This window comes from Xylocopa sonorina, chromosome 6 (assembly GCF_050948175.1).
Source record: "Xylocopa sonorina isolate GNS202 chromosome 6, iyXylSono1_principal, whole genome shotgun sequence".
Taxonomy (NCBI): Eukaryota; Metazoa; Arthropoda; class Insecta; order Hymenoptera; family Apidae; genus Xylocopa; species Xylocopa sonorina.
The window spans coordinates 4034716-4051475 of record NC_135198.1 but is presented as its reverse complement, the minus strand read 5'-3'; the positions used below and the strand labels follow the sequence as shown (position 1 = coordinate 4051475).

The window sequence follows — 16760 nt, the reverse complement described above, 5'->3', positions numbered from 1 at the left end:
TGGATAAAAAATTACTGTAAATGTCACTGCATTGATTTCTTTTTCACAACGAGGCAAAAGAAAAAGGAGGTCCTATCAACGATTTTAATAGTGCGCAAGACAAAAATTGTGTTTCTTCTAACAACTAAAATTGTTGTAAATGTCACTGAATCAATTTTCTCTTTAAAAAAGAAGGAGGACGCAACAAGCTGTTTGGTAATAACGCATCGCGCGTTCCAAAACCATTACATTTCGTAATACGCGAAGAAAACAAATAGTTAGATTATTTAAACCAAATCTGAAAGTAAATTACACTTTATAAACGACTAAACTTCACTTTTAATCATCGACTCAAATACTTGCCAGTATATGAAATACGATGAATGCGAATAAAAAGCGTATAATACGATTGCGTACGATAAAATAAGTGAGGAGAAAGGAAGTATTCAATACCAAACAGATAAACACACGCTTGTAACTATTTATCGTAGGAGTGTAATCCACCTACGCGACGAAACAGTGGGTACATCGAATTAAAGACGCTGCTGTCTAACCAGCGAAGTAACAGCCATTTTGGTGCACATTTATATATGCATACAGAACGATAAATATTTTTAACTACAATTATTTAACATAAATATGACAGAACTTCACCGATTCTATTCGCTGGCTGCGATCATTCGTACTAAAGTTCCGTTGACCAACCATCCGCAGTAGATTAAGTAGACGCAGTCAGACAAGACCTCGCTTAACCGGGTCGTTCACCAAAACGTCGACCTTACAAACGCAGTTCCACCTAATCTAATTTTGTAAAAGACACACGACACTTCGCTTTTACTGGAAATGTTCCATTTTCTAATTTCTACTCTGCGACAACGTAATCGAAAGAAATTCTAATATCGACGCCATGAATTTGTTCCAACTGGCCTCTGCTTGTCTGGAACTCGACAATTCTCCAGCGATTTATGATTCAATTAGAACGCGGCGATCGGACACAGCGGAGAAATCAGTAAGAGGCTGCTGGCACGGTTTAATAATGCGTGTACTGGAAATTATCCTACTGCAAACGGACTAAACCAAGCGGAAACTGTTACGTCACGATGGAGAACTGTAACGTACTGTAATATGTCACTGTACATCCGGTAACACCAGCGAGCCAGTGGGCGTATCCGCAGCGAGAGAGCGCACGTTCGAACGGAACGCTCGCGTTTATCGATGTTTGGCTAACCTGCCCGTTTAATCATCCGCTAATTGTCGCCGCTGATATTACGCTGTGAACATTTAAAACGCCGCCGCGGCGATCGCGCGCTGATTTATATTTCTCCATCCGCGCATACGCGAGAGCGGTACGCGACGAGCGCTCATTGACATTTCTTCAGCGATCTAATCGAGGAAGTTAAACGTTTACATGCTGCGTTATGTATATTAAACCGTTTATACGAGGTGCTCCAAAAGTCACTATCCGTCTCGACAATTACAGTAAGTTAATCTAGAGACGAAACAATTTCAATTACACGAGAATGTGTATATCTCGTTTTATCATGCGTCGAGTGTTTTCATAAATCTTTCTAAAATTCCTGTCGTTCGCAAAAACTGACGATATCGACGGTTCTCAATTCGAATAGCAACGATGAAATACATTCGACACGGGGTGCAAAATTCGCGGAGCACAGGTAGCGGGACATTGACGCAATTCAAACAGCAAGTGAAACTCTATATTTCATTACGTTCACTCGTCAATGTTACTTTTGATAATCGGATTACAGAGTGACGTCGATACTAGCGTAACCGAAGCAACAAATTGAACGCTTCCGGTTGCGAAACGAAACGATCGGCTGTGTCCGCGCGCGAAGACATTCGGATAAAGCGGATCGACGATCACTTTTATATCCTGCGTGCAATTTTTCACTGCGAATCGAATTTTTTGCTGTTCCCTCTTCGATCGCGTTTCGAACGTTTCTGGAGGATTCGACTCATCCCTCGACTACGTCCTCGAAAGCTTGCGATTAGTCTCAGGCATAAACAGTGCGAGAGTCAGCAGTGATACGTTGCTCGCGACGCCAAAGTATATCGATTGTGCTTGAAATGATTCGTTGTTAGCAAATGCAAGATCAACATCAGCCACAGAGACTAACTACGGATACGCAGCGCATAACGAATGGTTGCTGGCAACCCATAAACGGACCCGCACGGCACAGTGAACGACTATTCGAAACAAATGTACAAGTTCATAGCGTTCAGAGTGATTTGCATCTCGGAAGGTCGTCGATCCCGGCGAACTTATGCAAATCTAAGAAATGAAAATGTTTCACAAACTCTATCGAATACCTGAACACACACTCTGGTGCCGTGGTGAGTTTCCGTTGCAATGGAATTACGTAACGTATCACACGAAGGATGACGGATGGTATTTAAGAAATATTCGCAACTCCTTAAAAGGGTATTCGAGAATTGGTTCGATGTCGCGACAAGCTCTGAGGAAGACAGACGCGGAGAAGAGACGTGACGTAACAGAGAACGAGCTTCGAAACGCAGCACCCTAAGTCAAGAGTGTCGTGGAAAATTACGACCTGCCACGTGACCGCGTTACTCCTACGACAAGCGAACAAGACTTTCCTAATAATTGCCATGAAAATTTCGATACCTCAAACGTAGCAGTAACATGAAATTTAGATAGTTTCAAAAATTGTAACCAATAATTAATTTAGCAAGTCGAATATATTACTGTAACGATAACCTTCTCGTTATCTCACTGCGGTAAGAATACGGTATTATATTTGATAGATATACTGTAAAGTAAAAAAAAAGAGCGTGCAACCTTGTTGGAATATATAAATATGAAATTATTATCGTTCGAAATGTTACATAAAGACGTTGGGAATGCGGTTAAAGAGGAAAACGAGCGCATAACGGAGGTACACACCAGTGGACAAATTGCACGAGATTATCGCTATCGATGATTTATCGAGATTTAACGTACGCTTGTATATCACCCGTAAGATCGATCGAAATCGTCCGACCAAGTGTTATCTCATCCAAATTTCGTTCATCGATTATCCGCAGTGTCGATCGAAGTGTTTGAACAGTCGTCGAGGAAGTCACGGCTGATACAAAATTGATTTTCGCTCGAATGTATCGCTACAAACTCGGCAGATAAATCAGCATCCCTCGTCTAATGCATTCGAATCCGTTTTATACACATTTCGTTGCGTAAGGTGCGTATAATTCAGGTGGCGTTGCAATTAACCCTTGCGTTGCACACGTTCCATCGTCGTCTTATTAATGCGTACGAGGATCACTCGCATTGGACGTGTTTGCCTTCACCTGAAAATTAATCAACAATTCTGCAAACACTCGCGAAGATTTTCTAAGTCTGAACGATAGATAGCTGCAGTTGTAACAACGTTTTGGAAGAAACATGAAGATGATTCTATGCGTAATATAAAGAATGTTATTATTATTATTATCTAGGAGGTAGAGATCGTATTATAGTAGAGCATAAAAATGTATATTTCTCTTTTTAGAGGTTGTTCGGTATATTAATTCACCTTCCACTGATATATGATAACAGTCTGCGAGACGAAGGACGCCATTGTATTTATTTGATCATTTGCATACTGATTAATTAGATCGTAGTGCATTAGATTTCCTGCCACTTACTGGTATGCGCTTTTTATGCAAATACGAGCATTTGATGTAGAAGTTGGTAAAAGTGTCCTGGCCAGAAAGTATAGGTGTTTGCCAACACTTTCCGGCACGAGTGTATAATTTCAAGTTAATCGATGAATTAATTTCTGAAAAAACATACCGTCCAGCTCGATGTGCGCGTTCAGAACATTGCATTATTCCGTTATGCCTGCGCTCGGCTTCGAGTCCGCACAACTTTGTTAACCCTTAATTAGGAGCTATAAATTTCATTATCGTGTTGCTAGGCATCGATTATGCTGATTCGAGATTTGCATAATCGTACAAAAATCCGCGAGCGCATATTTTCGCGCGATTTTTCGCTTTCGTTTATTGTTGTATCGCGAAATGGCGCTTAAAAGACAGTGCACCTAAACGAAGTACAATAAAAATAGATCCCGCGAGATACAGCTAGAGGAAATGTCAAGGTGTCCGCATCAGAATAGTTCAACGGTGATATTTCTCTCGACGTTCGTTCGAGGTATTTTTCGATATTTACCGCTTCTTAACGGTTCGTCGAAATTTTCAGAACAAATTTGTTTTCCCGGAAATATTCATTCCCTCGAACGCGATTTATGCGAACGCACCGCTCGCGTAGCCGCTCGGATAGCTCGCATCGATTTCTTACAAATCGCGCTCGAATACATCGAAATAAATTAAAGCCAACGCGTGCGGTGTTTACCAGAAGCCTCTCGAAAATAGATTGATTATAATTAGTCGGCTCTGCAGCCGCTTACGCCTGCAAACGTTCTAAAAATGACGGAAGATCTTTTATAAATGGAAAACTATGACTGGAACGGCGAACAGAACAAACATGTGCTCCTCGAAACGGTATTTTATCAGCGAGGAACTATTCACAAATAGTTGCTCAAATTCAGAGGCAAAAATTACGATCTCATAAATCAACCGTACTATGTCACTGATAACAAAAGCCTGACAGCTCTTGGAACATTGTTAACGATGCCACGAAGGATACAAAACAAAAACTAACGCACACTTTATCAAATAAAGAGTAAAGTCTAAGTTATAAAATGTAGTGAATAAATAAGAATTATTCAAAAGATAATTATTAAAAAATATAGAGGAAACTTTCTGGACGAGGTAATGCCAACCCAAACAGCGCGATGTTCTCAGAGTTCTTTATCTTATCGATAAACACTTCGATTCCAGTTCTCGTTTTCGCCCGGAGCGTGTAGCGTCGCGTAAAAAGCAACTGATAAATATTAATGCCTCGCGAACACGGTGGAGCTCTTATCGAGGCGGGTAAATCGTGGAGAGATTAAAGATTCGATTGAAAAAGCGGCCCGCGGAGCCGCCGCGAAACGTGGTTCCGCGAGACTTCCGGCGCGCAACGCGTACGGGTTAACTTCGTCTAAAATGGCCTGCACATTTCTAAAAAAATGCTGTGTTAGTATGAAAACGAAGTTCTTCTCGACATCGCTACTACGAACTTTTTTCAGTATTATCTTGAGTTCTAGTTTTGAAGTTAATTTCGTTCGTCTGATTGTACGTAAAACATAGCAATCGACATTGCGTTCTCCAATTATCGTACGTGAGTTGTCTCCAGTTTTCTGACTGTGTCAGTGAGAAACATATTACAGAGAGGCTGACTGTAACCGATGCGAACGAACGAAGCAAGAATCAGCGGTTATCAACGAGACTGACGAGCTCGAGTACAAAACGGAAGTGCATGGTGCAATAGCTCCACTGTGACTGTCAACTTTATCGTGGATGCAACATCGATTGACGCGCGCAGACTGTGTCGCTAATAAAATAGCAAAAGTTGACTGTGAAAACGTCGTGGCGTACAGTGGGCCCAGCGCGATGCTTTCACCGGCAATAAAAGCGCTTGTTAGCGTTTTGTTTTGCTGTTCGAGTGAAAGTGATACGACTGGATCTCGGTTAATTATGAATGCCACACTAGGAAACTTGTTCCCTCGCTGATATCCGCAATTACGATTCGGAATCAGTGAATTTCTACTCGACTTTTGTCGAGGCATTAATTGGGAACATTTCTCGTGAAGGATCGGAGAAGAAAAGAGGAATCGATTAAAAACTCTATTTAACGAAAAGAACTACCTTCATACAGTTCGAAATTTTAATACCAGATAATATATTTTAGTTCTAATATTACTGTAATAATAAAATTTCAAAAATTGAATTTGAGAATAATTGATTTCTTCATTGAGAGTTGGCAATTTTTATATATCTCGAAACTAAATTTAAAAAAAAAGGATATAAAGAATAATATATTAATTAAATGCAATATCAACGGTATTATTGATCAGTAAATTTTCAATAAATATTGTTATTCATCTGTCAACTCAACAGCGTCGAATTTTACCGTAAAATCGGAAATCGTTTCCTCGACAACGCAAACGAGCGCCCATGGATCGAGATGACGATTATTAATTAGTTTCGTATAAAGAGTTACGTAATTGGCACCGTTAATCCGACGAACTGTTCGTTACGGACAACAACCTAGCTCCTTCCGAATACACAGGAACTCAGGAACACGAAACACAGTCTAGAACACGCGCTAATGATCTCATTCTAAAGTCCGTACAATTTACGTAACGAGGGTATTTACTCTCATAAATTCAAGGAAAACGAAAGGGACGGAAATCAACCGAGCGACAAAAGTTATCCTTCCTCCCAGGTAATGAACGACAATTCCCTGAACCTCCGGCAATTACCACCCGAAAACACTTCTTTATCAGAGACTTTCAACATCCACGTCTGCCCTGGTTAGAAACGTTTAATTACAACGTGAAATATGAAATCTTCGCAATTAGCAACGCGGCGTTAAAAAGTTTCTGGAATTTAATATTAGCGAGAAAAATTTTTATTCAAGAAGGGAGACTTCGAAATTGCGCAAGATAAAAAAATGTGGATATCGCTCGTGGAAACGGAACGTTTCTTTTTCTCGTGCTGGGATTGCGACGATTTTCGTTCCAATCGTCCCCGTTAATTAATACGCACCGTGAGACTGTAATGCAATTTTTCTCGCTTCTGTTTTGCGGGCAGATTGGCCAATTCCGTGCAACGTCGTCCAATTTATCAAAACAGAAATGGTCCAAGTGACCTTTTGAATAGATCTTGTTTCACGAATGCACAGTGGCCTCACGGAAGTATACGAACGCTCGCGTACTCAAATGTTAACTGGTGAAACAGATATGATATAAAATAGTGTTTCAAGTGACGCGGATATTTGTAATAAGGAAATGAGTTCGAGATCGCATAAATGAAACCAGAAGCTATGTAATTTAAATAATATCGAGTGGAATATTTACGGGACTTGCAGTCTGAAAAGTCCAAATTAATTGGGAGTTGAATTTAAAAAAAAAAAAAAAAAAAAATGGAGCATTAAATTGCAAATTAAATGTGAGCAAGTTCTTTCGATTTTTGCTCTCTCTCTCTCTCTGTAGAAATTTCACGAGTACGTAACAAAATATGGCGCGGAGTAAATGAAGTCGATCGAAAGGTTCGCACAAATGAGAAGACGTCGTTCAGTGTTCGATAGAGAATGGTAAAACGCGATACGATTTGTTATTAATTCACAAAGCTGTTCCTCTGTATTATCTCCCAATCGACAGATTAATAATAAACGATAAATGAAGCCGATCTTTGATAAATCAACCAAAACCAATCGATTCTGGATTGGTATCATCAAATTGTTCGCAAACTGCGTACAATTTTTATTGAAAATCTTTCGTCGCACTTGTGCTAACCGATAACCAATTTAATCACTCTTGATAACATCGTATAAGATAATACAGACGCACTTTCTGTTATTATTATGATACTACAGAATCACTTCATAATCGCTATGTAATACAATAATTTTAATATGCAAATATATTGCATTTAAATATTTCACAGCAAATATTGAATCTAAAATGTTAAATTATGCGCTGCATGCAAATGTAATAAAATTACAAGATGCATCAAGCGAGCATAAACAGCTAAATGAAACAGATTAGTCCAGATTTTGTTCTACTGTAAATTTTCTATTTTCAATTATAGCGTACGTATTGTGATCGATATTAATAGCTGAAATTATTTTTATTCGTACGTTTCGAAGCTGACATAAAGAGCGTGAAAAATGAGGACAATAAAAGAGTACAATAGAACTCCATCTAATGGAACGACTGAATGCGCGGTTAACTGAATCTCCTGCCGGACTCTTATTACCTAATCTACTGTCGAACACCACTTCAGCACGGAAACTCATAGGCAGTGGAGAGAATCAGAGTAAACCCCCATTCTAAATATTTCTTTTCAAATTCTATTTTCAGATTTCTCCTCCCTTTATCAAGCTATTATTGAAAATTATTAATACGCGTCGCGGCTAATTACCATTGTAACATTCATTTCAAAGTAATTGTCTGAGACTTTCCGAATGAGAAGATAGAAATGATGATTAATATCCACCCTGTAACGAAATGTAACCAAAATTAACCACATTTACCATTGTTTATTTCCCTCAGACGGTACGAATTCTGTATTATATTTGGATAATTACGAATATATGTTTCATATTTTAAATTAAATCAGACAGCCCATCGTTTTCGTTAAATTATTTTTCTCGAGTGTAATCCGTTGCATGTGCACCAGTGATTACGAACGAAGTGAAAGTCCGAAAATGGAATTTCGTGCGTTAATTTACATTTTCATTTCATTATTTTTACACGACTTTTAGGAAACGGATAGCCGTGTTGAATAAAAATTATAATTTCAATACCAGATTCTGTATCTGTGCATATACTTTGCCAAACGGAGTGGTTTCTCTTCGTTTATAACAATCTTGTGTTAGCTACTCCTCAAACTTCCTCGAGCAAGCTTATTTAACTCGAGTTTTCCAAACCAAAAGCGTTCTTGTAACAAAGCTCAGCGAAGATATCGCAGAATTTAAAGCAAAATAAAAATTCTATTAAACCTCTCCACAAACTTCTACTTTAATTAATACAAACTTCAAATAATTAGCCGCACAAGTGATTGCTTGATACATCAAAGATGATCTATCTCCAAATTCATTCAAAACCTAGAGCAACCAAAAACCGTGGACCAACCACGAAGACTCGTTGGTAAGAATAGAGACAGACAGACAGAGAGAGAGAAAGAGAGAGCGAGAGAGATAGACAGATACAGAGAAAGAAAGAGAGAGGGACAGAGAGAAAGCATAGTGTTAACCACTGTTTCGAGCGTCGTTAGCAAAACGTGACACGAACCGTTTTCGTGGAACAGCGAGCGGCCGTGGTCCAAATGAATCATTCATCGCGTCGAACGTCGAAGCGTATTAGGCACAGATCACTGTTTACCTTCATCGCGGAAAAAAGTCAGTTCCGTACGCGAGCGGATGTAATCGACGACGCGGCGGCGTGGACCAGCGGAGACGCGCCCCGTTCGCCCGGAAACCGCTTCTCGAACCGCGCGAACCCCGACGATCCTCGCGAACAGGCGAAACAGGCGAACCTGCCGCGCACGACCTGCACGCACTGACTCTCATCCGCTCCGAGAACAGAACCTGAACTCGCTGTACCACCGCGTGCTATACGCGTTACGCTCCTCAGGGCCGTATCTCCGTGACCGTCTTCCTACCATCGGTATACGAAAATAGAAAACTCTCCGTGCGGCGGCACTAGACACACTTTTGGTCTCGTTCTGTTCCCTGGCAATTTATTTGTCATTCATTAGGTCACGTGTACAGTTGGCTGCTAATCGCACTTGGAATGCACGAGTTACTTGCGATCTACGACGGCTATCGCTGTGGAATTTTTGGCGATATGTACGTTCATTAAATTCTCGACTAGTGTAACACTTTTTTGTTTATGCGAACAATTTTTTAAGTTGTAAGGCAATTGTTATTTGGTCTGAGTACAGCTGAAAGTGTGGGTTAAGAAATGTGGTGCTTTATATAGTTTTGCTTTTAATATTTATGAAGTAAGTTGATATGATGAGTAAGTTGTAATTATGTTTTGTGTTGTGCATAAGATACATTTTAGATGTCTAGATGCTCCCATCAAATACTGCTGATTCTATCTCATATCTAAAATAAATGTACCCCCATAAAAGTTGAAACCCTGATTCTCTCGAATTTATTGGGACGAGGGAACCATTTTGCTACTTTCTGGATCCCAAGGAGAGATCAATCAAACGTAGAGAATTATTTAATTTCATGCAAATCAGTTGTAACATTGTGTCTAACCAGCGGACGATTTACAAGTTCGCAATCATTGGCAAATGATCGATGGTGATGCCAGCTGTCCCAACGTGTCCTTTCAGCCATATCTTAATAAACCTAGGAAGATTGTTTCAGGAATTACGTTTGCAGTTATAACTGACAATCAATTACGTTAGTCAAGCAATCCACCTATATAAGCTTATTACTTCTCGGAATACGTAGCGCAGGGTCACTATGGAGCTTGTCCACTTACAGAAATTGATTACCATGAGCATTATGTAAGTGATGCGTTGCTATATAGGGAATTTTAACGCATGAGGCCGCATAATTCTCTAGACAGTTTACGTACGTGACAATCGTTAAGACGGACAATTTGTACACCTCTCGAATTTCCTGCAAAGTACAGCATTTTTTGGACTCGAATTATGAAGAGCTCTTAAAAGATATCGTGATAATAATTGCAATCATAGCAATCGATAAATATTCCATAGCTAATTCTACTTCATCGACTTTCAAGCCAAAAATAATTCAATGCAACCGAGGGTTGAAAGGTACAGACTCGAAAATTTGATAAAATTTAACACCTGTAAGCAAGGAAAATACAGACATTCTTTGGGTATTAAAAAAAGAAGAAGAGGAAGAAGAATCTTTGCAAACATCATTAACATTAATTATTCATCGAAGCAACGAAGAAACGCGTCTAACGAGGAAAACGTTTAGCGGAGTGATTGATTAATTTCAATTTATCAGAGGATCTTCGCGCGGCACACACGGGAAAGAAGAATCGACTCCATTTTTAACAATGACGCGCGTCAACATTTATGCACACAAAGAGCAATTATATACAAATTTTTCATCGCCCTTACACATTAATATTGAACGCAAGGGCAGGACTCAAAGGCAGGAAGGCAGCTAATTATAGAAGTACAGAGTAAGGTTAATTATATCTCGCCGCATTATTATGCAGGGTGTTGGCATCCATTCTTGATTCGCCCCTGACTATAGCGCGACAGTCTAGACTACACGCCAAGCTACTCTCCGTCACATATGTACAGCGCTGTACACCGTATATACACGCAGCCTGTACGGTCCATACGGCTATATAAAATCCTCGTAAAGAACGAGTACCGTTTCTTCCCCCTCCACCTACTGGAAACTACAATTCCGAAAGACTACCAAAGACTGAACAGCATCGGCCAAGTTCACTTCTGAGAGGCTCCACTTTGAACCAACCAGTTGAATCGTCGTCTTCGATCCGAAGAGACCTTCGAACGTGTGCAAACACTTGTCGTTTATATCGCAGCGTCGAGTGGATTTTCCAATTAGAACGAGAAAGATTAATTTTTCATTGAATTCCTCGATCGATTCGATGATAATAACTATTTCAGAATTAAAAACACAGCGTAAGGATTGTTCTGATTTTAGATCGCAAAGGGTTAACGATAATTATGAATTATTGGGAGAACAGATTTTTGTATAGAAATTATCGTACAGAAGAATATATGAAGAAGAATGTATGATAAATAATGAATACAAAGTATGAGGAAAGATGCATACTTTAAAGTGACTATTATTTGACAAGTAGATACGATGTTGAAGGAATCGAAGAGAAGAATTTGGAAATGAGATCATTTTGTTGAATAAATTCTGCTGTCTTGCATTAATAATCATCAACATGATGGAGTAATTCAATTCTTAATACGTTAAGGAGAACGCAACTTACGTGAATGCGTATTAATGGAATTCGGAATCGATGAGACCTACTTTATCAACATCACTATTGAAACTCTTTAAGTCCGATATCTGACAGGTAACGCGCTCAAACGGAAAGCTTCGAAACTACGGTGGCGCACTCTTATCAGAATATCGTTATCAGGAAAATGTAAATCAGTTCGCTGGGAAACTGTTGATATAACACGACAATCATTAAATACATCTAACGAGTTAGAAACGATAATGCAAGTTATCGATCATTAGCCTTAAACGATTATCTCCCAACAATATAGTCGCATTTGAAACGATGCGATACTACATTTCTTCGTCATTATCATCCCTTTCACGATCGAAGAATACAAATTGATCGTTTCGTCCTCCATTTCATCCGATCGCTCGAACGAACGCAAACGACGAACCTAACCGAATTAATTTTGCTTCTTTTCGCTGAAATCCGTTTGGACGGAAAGCTAGAAGCAAAGAAGAAACGACGGGGACGAAAGCGAGGGTGGCGGAAATAAACGTGGCGAGCGTGGATATCTCTTGTGGAACGGAAAAACCAGAACAAGCTAGACCAGCGTAGTTCCTTATTGACACTACCGTATCGATCTTCCCTCTGACAAATAATACTTTCGTTTCGCAAATAACACGTAGCTGAAGCACGCGAGTATATCACAGAAATAGTTACAGCCGACGCGCAATACACGTGGGACATATAGGTAATCGTTAAGGCCGTTTGCTTATTGACAGATAAAGGTAATTGGTAATGCGACTAACATTGGCGCGTTCGATGATAACGATCGATCTTTCGGTCCAAGGTATGCGCAAACACCTATGCCTTCGTGCACGATAATGTACGTTTGCATGGTTTGTCACATTTCTTTCGCGATTTGTAGTTTCCTCGTGGCCTTTGCCAACTTTTTCTTTCCCTCAGACTCGTCTCACTTGGGTACTGTACAGAGCTTGTAACACCTTCGACGACCTCTTGGTCATTTATTGCGTTCGAAAAATTGAGCACCTTGTGTCTGATAAGGATACGAGGATGATATCATTGTTTTTGATCGAAACATTGTTTGCGAGTAAAAATTGATTCGTATTTTTAAGAGAGTGTTTAGGAAATACTCGGAAGAATAATTGTATGATATTTGTCAACGTCGAATAAAAGTTATGGTGAGCTTTAAGATATTAATTGAACTGTGTACGATTCTCTATGTAATATGCTGAAACTTAATTTCAGATAATATAAAACTTGGAGCCCTTTATCAGAGAGCAAATATTATCACTCAAGATTATGGGACTTTTAACTTTAAAAATGGTTGCGCAACGCGTCTGCAGAACGTTCACACCAGTTTCAACCATTTTTAAACGATTCAGTTCCAAAAAACAAATATTTTAATATGAAATTTGATTTTTCCCTTCCCCTTTTTCTTTTTATATGGTCCATTTTATAATAACGTTTAAACGAATTTCTTCAATTCCTGTAATTCAACGAATCAGCTAGCTGGCAACAGAACTGGAATTCTAACACTGCGAATGTTAAATTTTCGAAAATCCGTGGTATCGTTCTAAAGGAAGAAATTTCGAATAAAACAGCAATTCAGAACGAAACGACGCCCCGAATATGCAAGCAATAAACAGGCCAGCCGCCTATATCCGCGTTTCCGTCGCGAAAGGAGATTGACCAGTCTCGTTTCGGTTTTATCCACCTTTGACTTTCTTCTCCGCGGCTGCCTTTCTCTGAATTTTCGTCCTGCTCCTCCCAAGGAACTTTTCCACCGACTTCCCACTGAAAGGGACCAAATTGCTTCCTGGCATGTTTATTACCGATTTCCTGTCCCGTTTCATTCAGAGAATTGCATCTTCCCGCGTGAGATGGTGCGCGTCAAGGAGCTACGCGAAAAGTTTATCCGTTGGTAAAAGTCGACTGAGCGTTCACTTTGTTAACGTCGTTTCCATTTCCTCGATACTTTTCTAGAGTAGAATATATGCAACTCTGTTGCTCCAAGAAGAAAAAGAGGGGGGCTGCACAAGCGGTTGCGAGAAAAGTGGAAACGTGAGAAGATTGATATTGTATCATTCCATTTTTTTTCTGTCTGCAATCAAACACTTTATGGACATAGCCTGGCCTAGTTGCTGGAATCACCCTGTATACAGGGCAGGGCACGTAAACGGGGACGTGTAAACATCTCCGTTGCTTACGAATGCCTGTTGGGAAAAAATGCTTTCAGCCTTTACATCGTTTTCAAACATTTTAAATGGAAAGGAGAATGTAAAACTTTCCTGCGTCTGGATAAAAAAATTATTTTCATGATTATTTCTATAGCTGCAAATGCGCCTTTCTAAATGTCCAAATGTGTTAAATGGATTCTTTGAATTATTTTTCCGTGACTTTTTTGATTCTTCCTCTAAATTTGATTGTTTTCAAGGAAATCAAGCAATCGTTTAAAGATCGAAGTTGTAATTGAAATGTTCTAAATGGCGAGTGTTTCGCCAAGTATTCCTCTGCGAACAAATTTGATTTGTCGCGGAGAATCTACATCGTCGAGATACGATGCAATAAATTGCTGCTTAACTGCATGTGCACTAATAACACCGCAGGGAATAAAGTAGTGCACGGAACATTCGTTAAAAGAGTCCAATTAATGCATTGATGTCAACAGCCTTCGGTTCGAGCGTTTGTAACTGGTTCATTTCCCGACGAAGGTACCTCGACACAATCGAAATTGTACGACTATCGATTACATTGCATTTTTGTTTCTACCTCCTCGTGTGTTTTCTATCCATCGCTTGTTACGACACGAATGAACGAAGTTCGAGATAAACGGAGCAACGGAAATTGATAGAAAATATATTCTGCGAATTGAAATAACCGCGACTCCTTCGAGATGTAAATGGATACGCCATTTCAGAACCCTTAAATCATGCTCGCGAAGTTATTATCTTATCGTGCGAGTGATGCAACACTCCTAACAAAATAATTGCATATCTATGCATTACATATGGAAAAGTGTACTCTATTGGAATAGCCAAGTGCATTTCAAATCATTCGTCACGGCGCATGCAGAAATTTCGTATTTCACAATTAAACGTAATTTGAATTTCATTGTACTAATTAAAAATATCATTTTAAAAATCTACACTTTCCTCGAAACGCAAGGCTACAATTGATGTGTCATTTCGCTTCTACGAATTACGCATAGAAAAACGTATTCTTCCAAAAAGCGATAAATACTTCAAACCTTTTGAACGATCCAAGCGTAGAATATTTTACAAATCTTCAGAGGAATGACTCACTACCAGTATCAAGAATGACGTTCGACTTATTGTTCTCTTCCTACGAATTAAACGTCTGCAATGAGGAAACCAAACTCATTAAGCAAAATTCGTGTTATCAATAAAAACGAGGAAAGATAACATCGTCGTAAAAAAAAATCTGTAAATCATCGCCAATTTCCTAATCTCTGAAGGGCAGATAAAAAATCGATCTTCCTTCGAGAATTTTGCTTTATGAAGCTCGTCCGATGCGCCCAACGAGGCTTCGCTCGTGGGTGGGTTCTATCGGCACGATACAGACGATAAAAGAGAAACGATGCGAGAAGACAACGGGACGAGAAGGAAAGCGAGTAGGAATTGGAGAAACCTTGGTACCCGATGACTCATCGTTTGCCAATATTGTTATTAGTCCCAGCTAGCTCGCGTTCGACTTCTTTTACCTTTCCTCTCTTAATCGAGACTCCCAGCTAACGCGAACACCCGCTGATAAGGCTGTGAACGAGAAACCGTGAGCGAGGATCGTCCATCGGGGTACCACGAGCACCGCGACGAACGCTCCCCCTGGAATTTCGTGGGAAACTTGCTCGCGTACAAGTTTAAATGGCACTAACTGTTTTTCATTAGTGTCGCACGCGCGTACGACTGCGACGAGCCGTCGAGGACATCGAGTGGCTTCGTAGTTCGCGATTCGATTGGTTATCAGAGCGATATTCGATGATTGGCTACTAAGAGGCGACGTATTTAGAGGAATTTGAGAAGTTGTACGTCGCAACGTTCGTTAAGATCGAACGAACTCGTTTGTACGATCATAAATGAAACGTGTACAGAGCGTGTCGATACGGTTGAGTCAGGTTCGAAAGATGCAGCTTTTTTTTGCAGTATCGCGCGCGATTCTGCATGCGACAGCGCGCGTCACGAGGCTCAAGAGTCGTATGAAACATGCAACTTGCCCCGTTCTGCTTTCTTTTTGCAACCACCTTTTTGCACGCTCGAGAGACGCTGTTCTGCTTTCTTTTTGCATCTTCTAGTTAGCTACGTGAATCCTGCCAGGCGAAAACCTAGTTGTAATACGTACAACCTTGAGAAGGTTTATTTTACGTGTAACAAGAATTAACGTTGGACTATATAATGCAAGAATAATGTTAGTTTTGGTCCAAGAGCTCTGTTTCTGGAAAATTGAAATTTTCTTCGAAATTTCTCGTGAGAACGTCCATAGTCGATCGATCGAACCAATGCGAGGCTGTTTTACACGCAAATCTAATGCTAGACGCGCATTAGCGACAATTTGTGACGCGATCGTTTCGTCGCCGCTCGCGTAATTCACGGAAACCGCTTCGTTGCTGAAAATCTGCGCATTCACCAACGTCACCGCGCGTTTCCATTATTTTCCCTACTAATTTGGCTTTTTAATTCAAACAGGTCGCGGCAACGCGCGTGCACGTGCTCGAGAACGTTAAAATAATTGGAAGAACATGAATTTTTTATACTTGCAACGTTAACTCGACAGAGTAAAATGTTGTACGAACAAAAGAATTAACTTGGCGCTCTAAATGAAAAATGTACAATCTTTTGAATCAAAGTATCGCTTTCAATGTCTCGTTAATAAGTTACACGTGTGCTCGTATGATTCTTGGCAGACCCAGTACATTATCTTATCGCAAACCACGAAGGAAATCACAGTTAACAATGGAAACTCGAAAATCGACGATTGATTTGCAAATTGAAACAGCGAGAAATTATTCTTCTATATGATGGCAGAGTAAAAAAACTTTGAAGTCGAGAATAATTCATTAAAGGACTCGCGTTACGGCCGGAAGCCTCAGATAGCGATATCCTCGATTACCAGAGTTTAAACGCGTCAACTTTGATACGGGAATCCGCGTGTCTTTCTACATTTTGCATTTAAATCTCAAGCGATTCGGAACAC

General features: G+C 39.9%; 2 protein-coding genes across 4 annotated transcripts in view; both read right to left on the bottom strand.

Moving 5' to 3' along the window:
• Positions 1 to 16760, bottom strand: part of LOC143424547 (putative hydroxyacid-oxoacid transhydrogenase, mitochondrial) — a 146651-nt gene that overhangs the window by 22634 nt on the left and 107257 nt on the right. The gene's annotated exons all lie outside the window — the stretch shown is intronic.
• Positions 1 to 16760, bottom strand: part of LOC143424510 (dual 3',5'-cyclic-AMP and -GMP phosphodiesterase 11) — an 89059-nt gene that overhangs the window by 61984 nt on the left and 10315 nt on the right. For 2 of the 3 annotated variants that reach the window (XM_076896611.1, XM_076896612.1), the window contains exon 1: positions 8895 to 9157. The exons of the other annotated variant lie outside the window; for it this stretch is intronic. In XM_076896611.1, the coding sequence (XP_076752726.1) occupies positions 8895 to 8937 (43 nt within the window). In that variant the 5' untranslated portion in view covers positions 8938 to 9157. Of the gene's footprint in view, positions 1 to 8894; positions 9158 to 16760 lie in introns of those variants that run through there. 3 annotated transcript variants of the gene reach the window in all.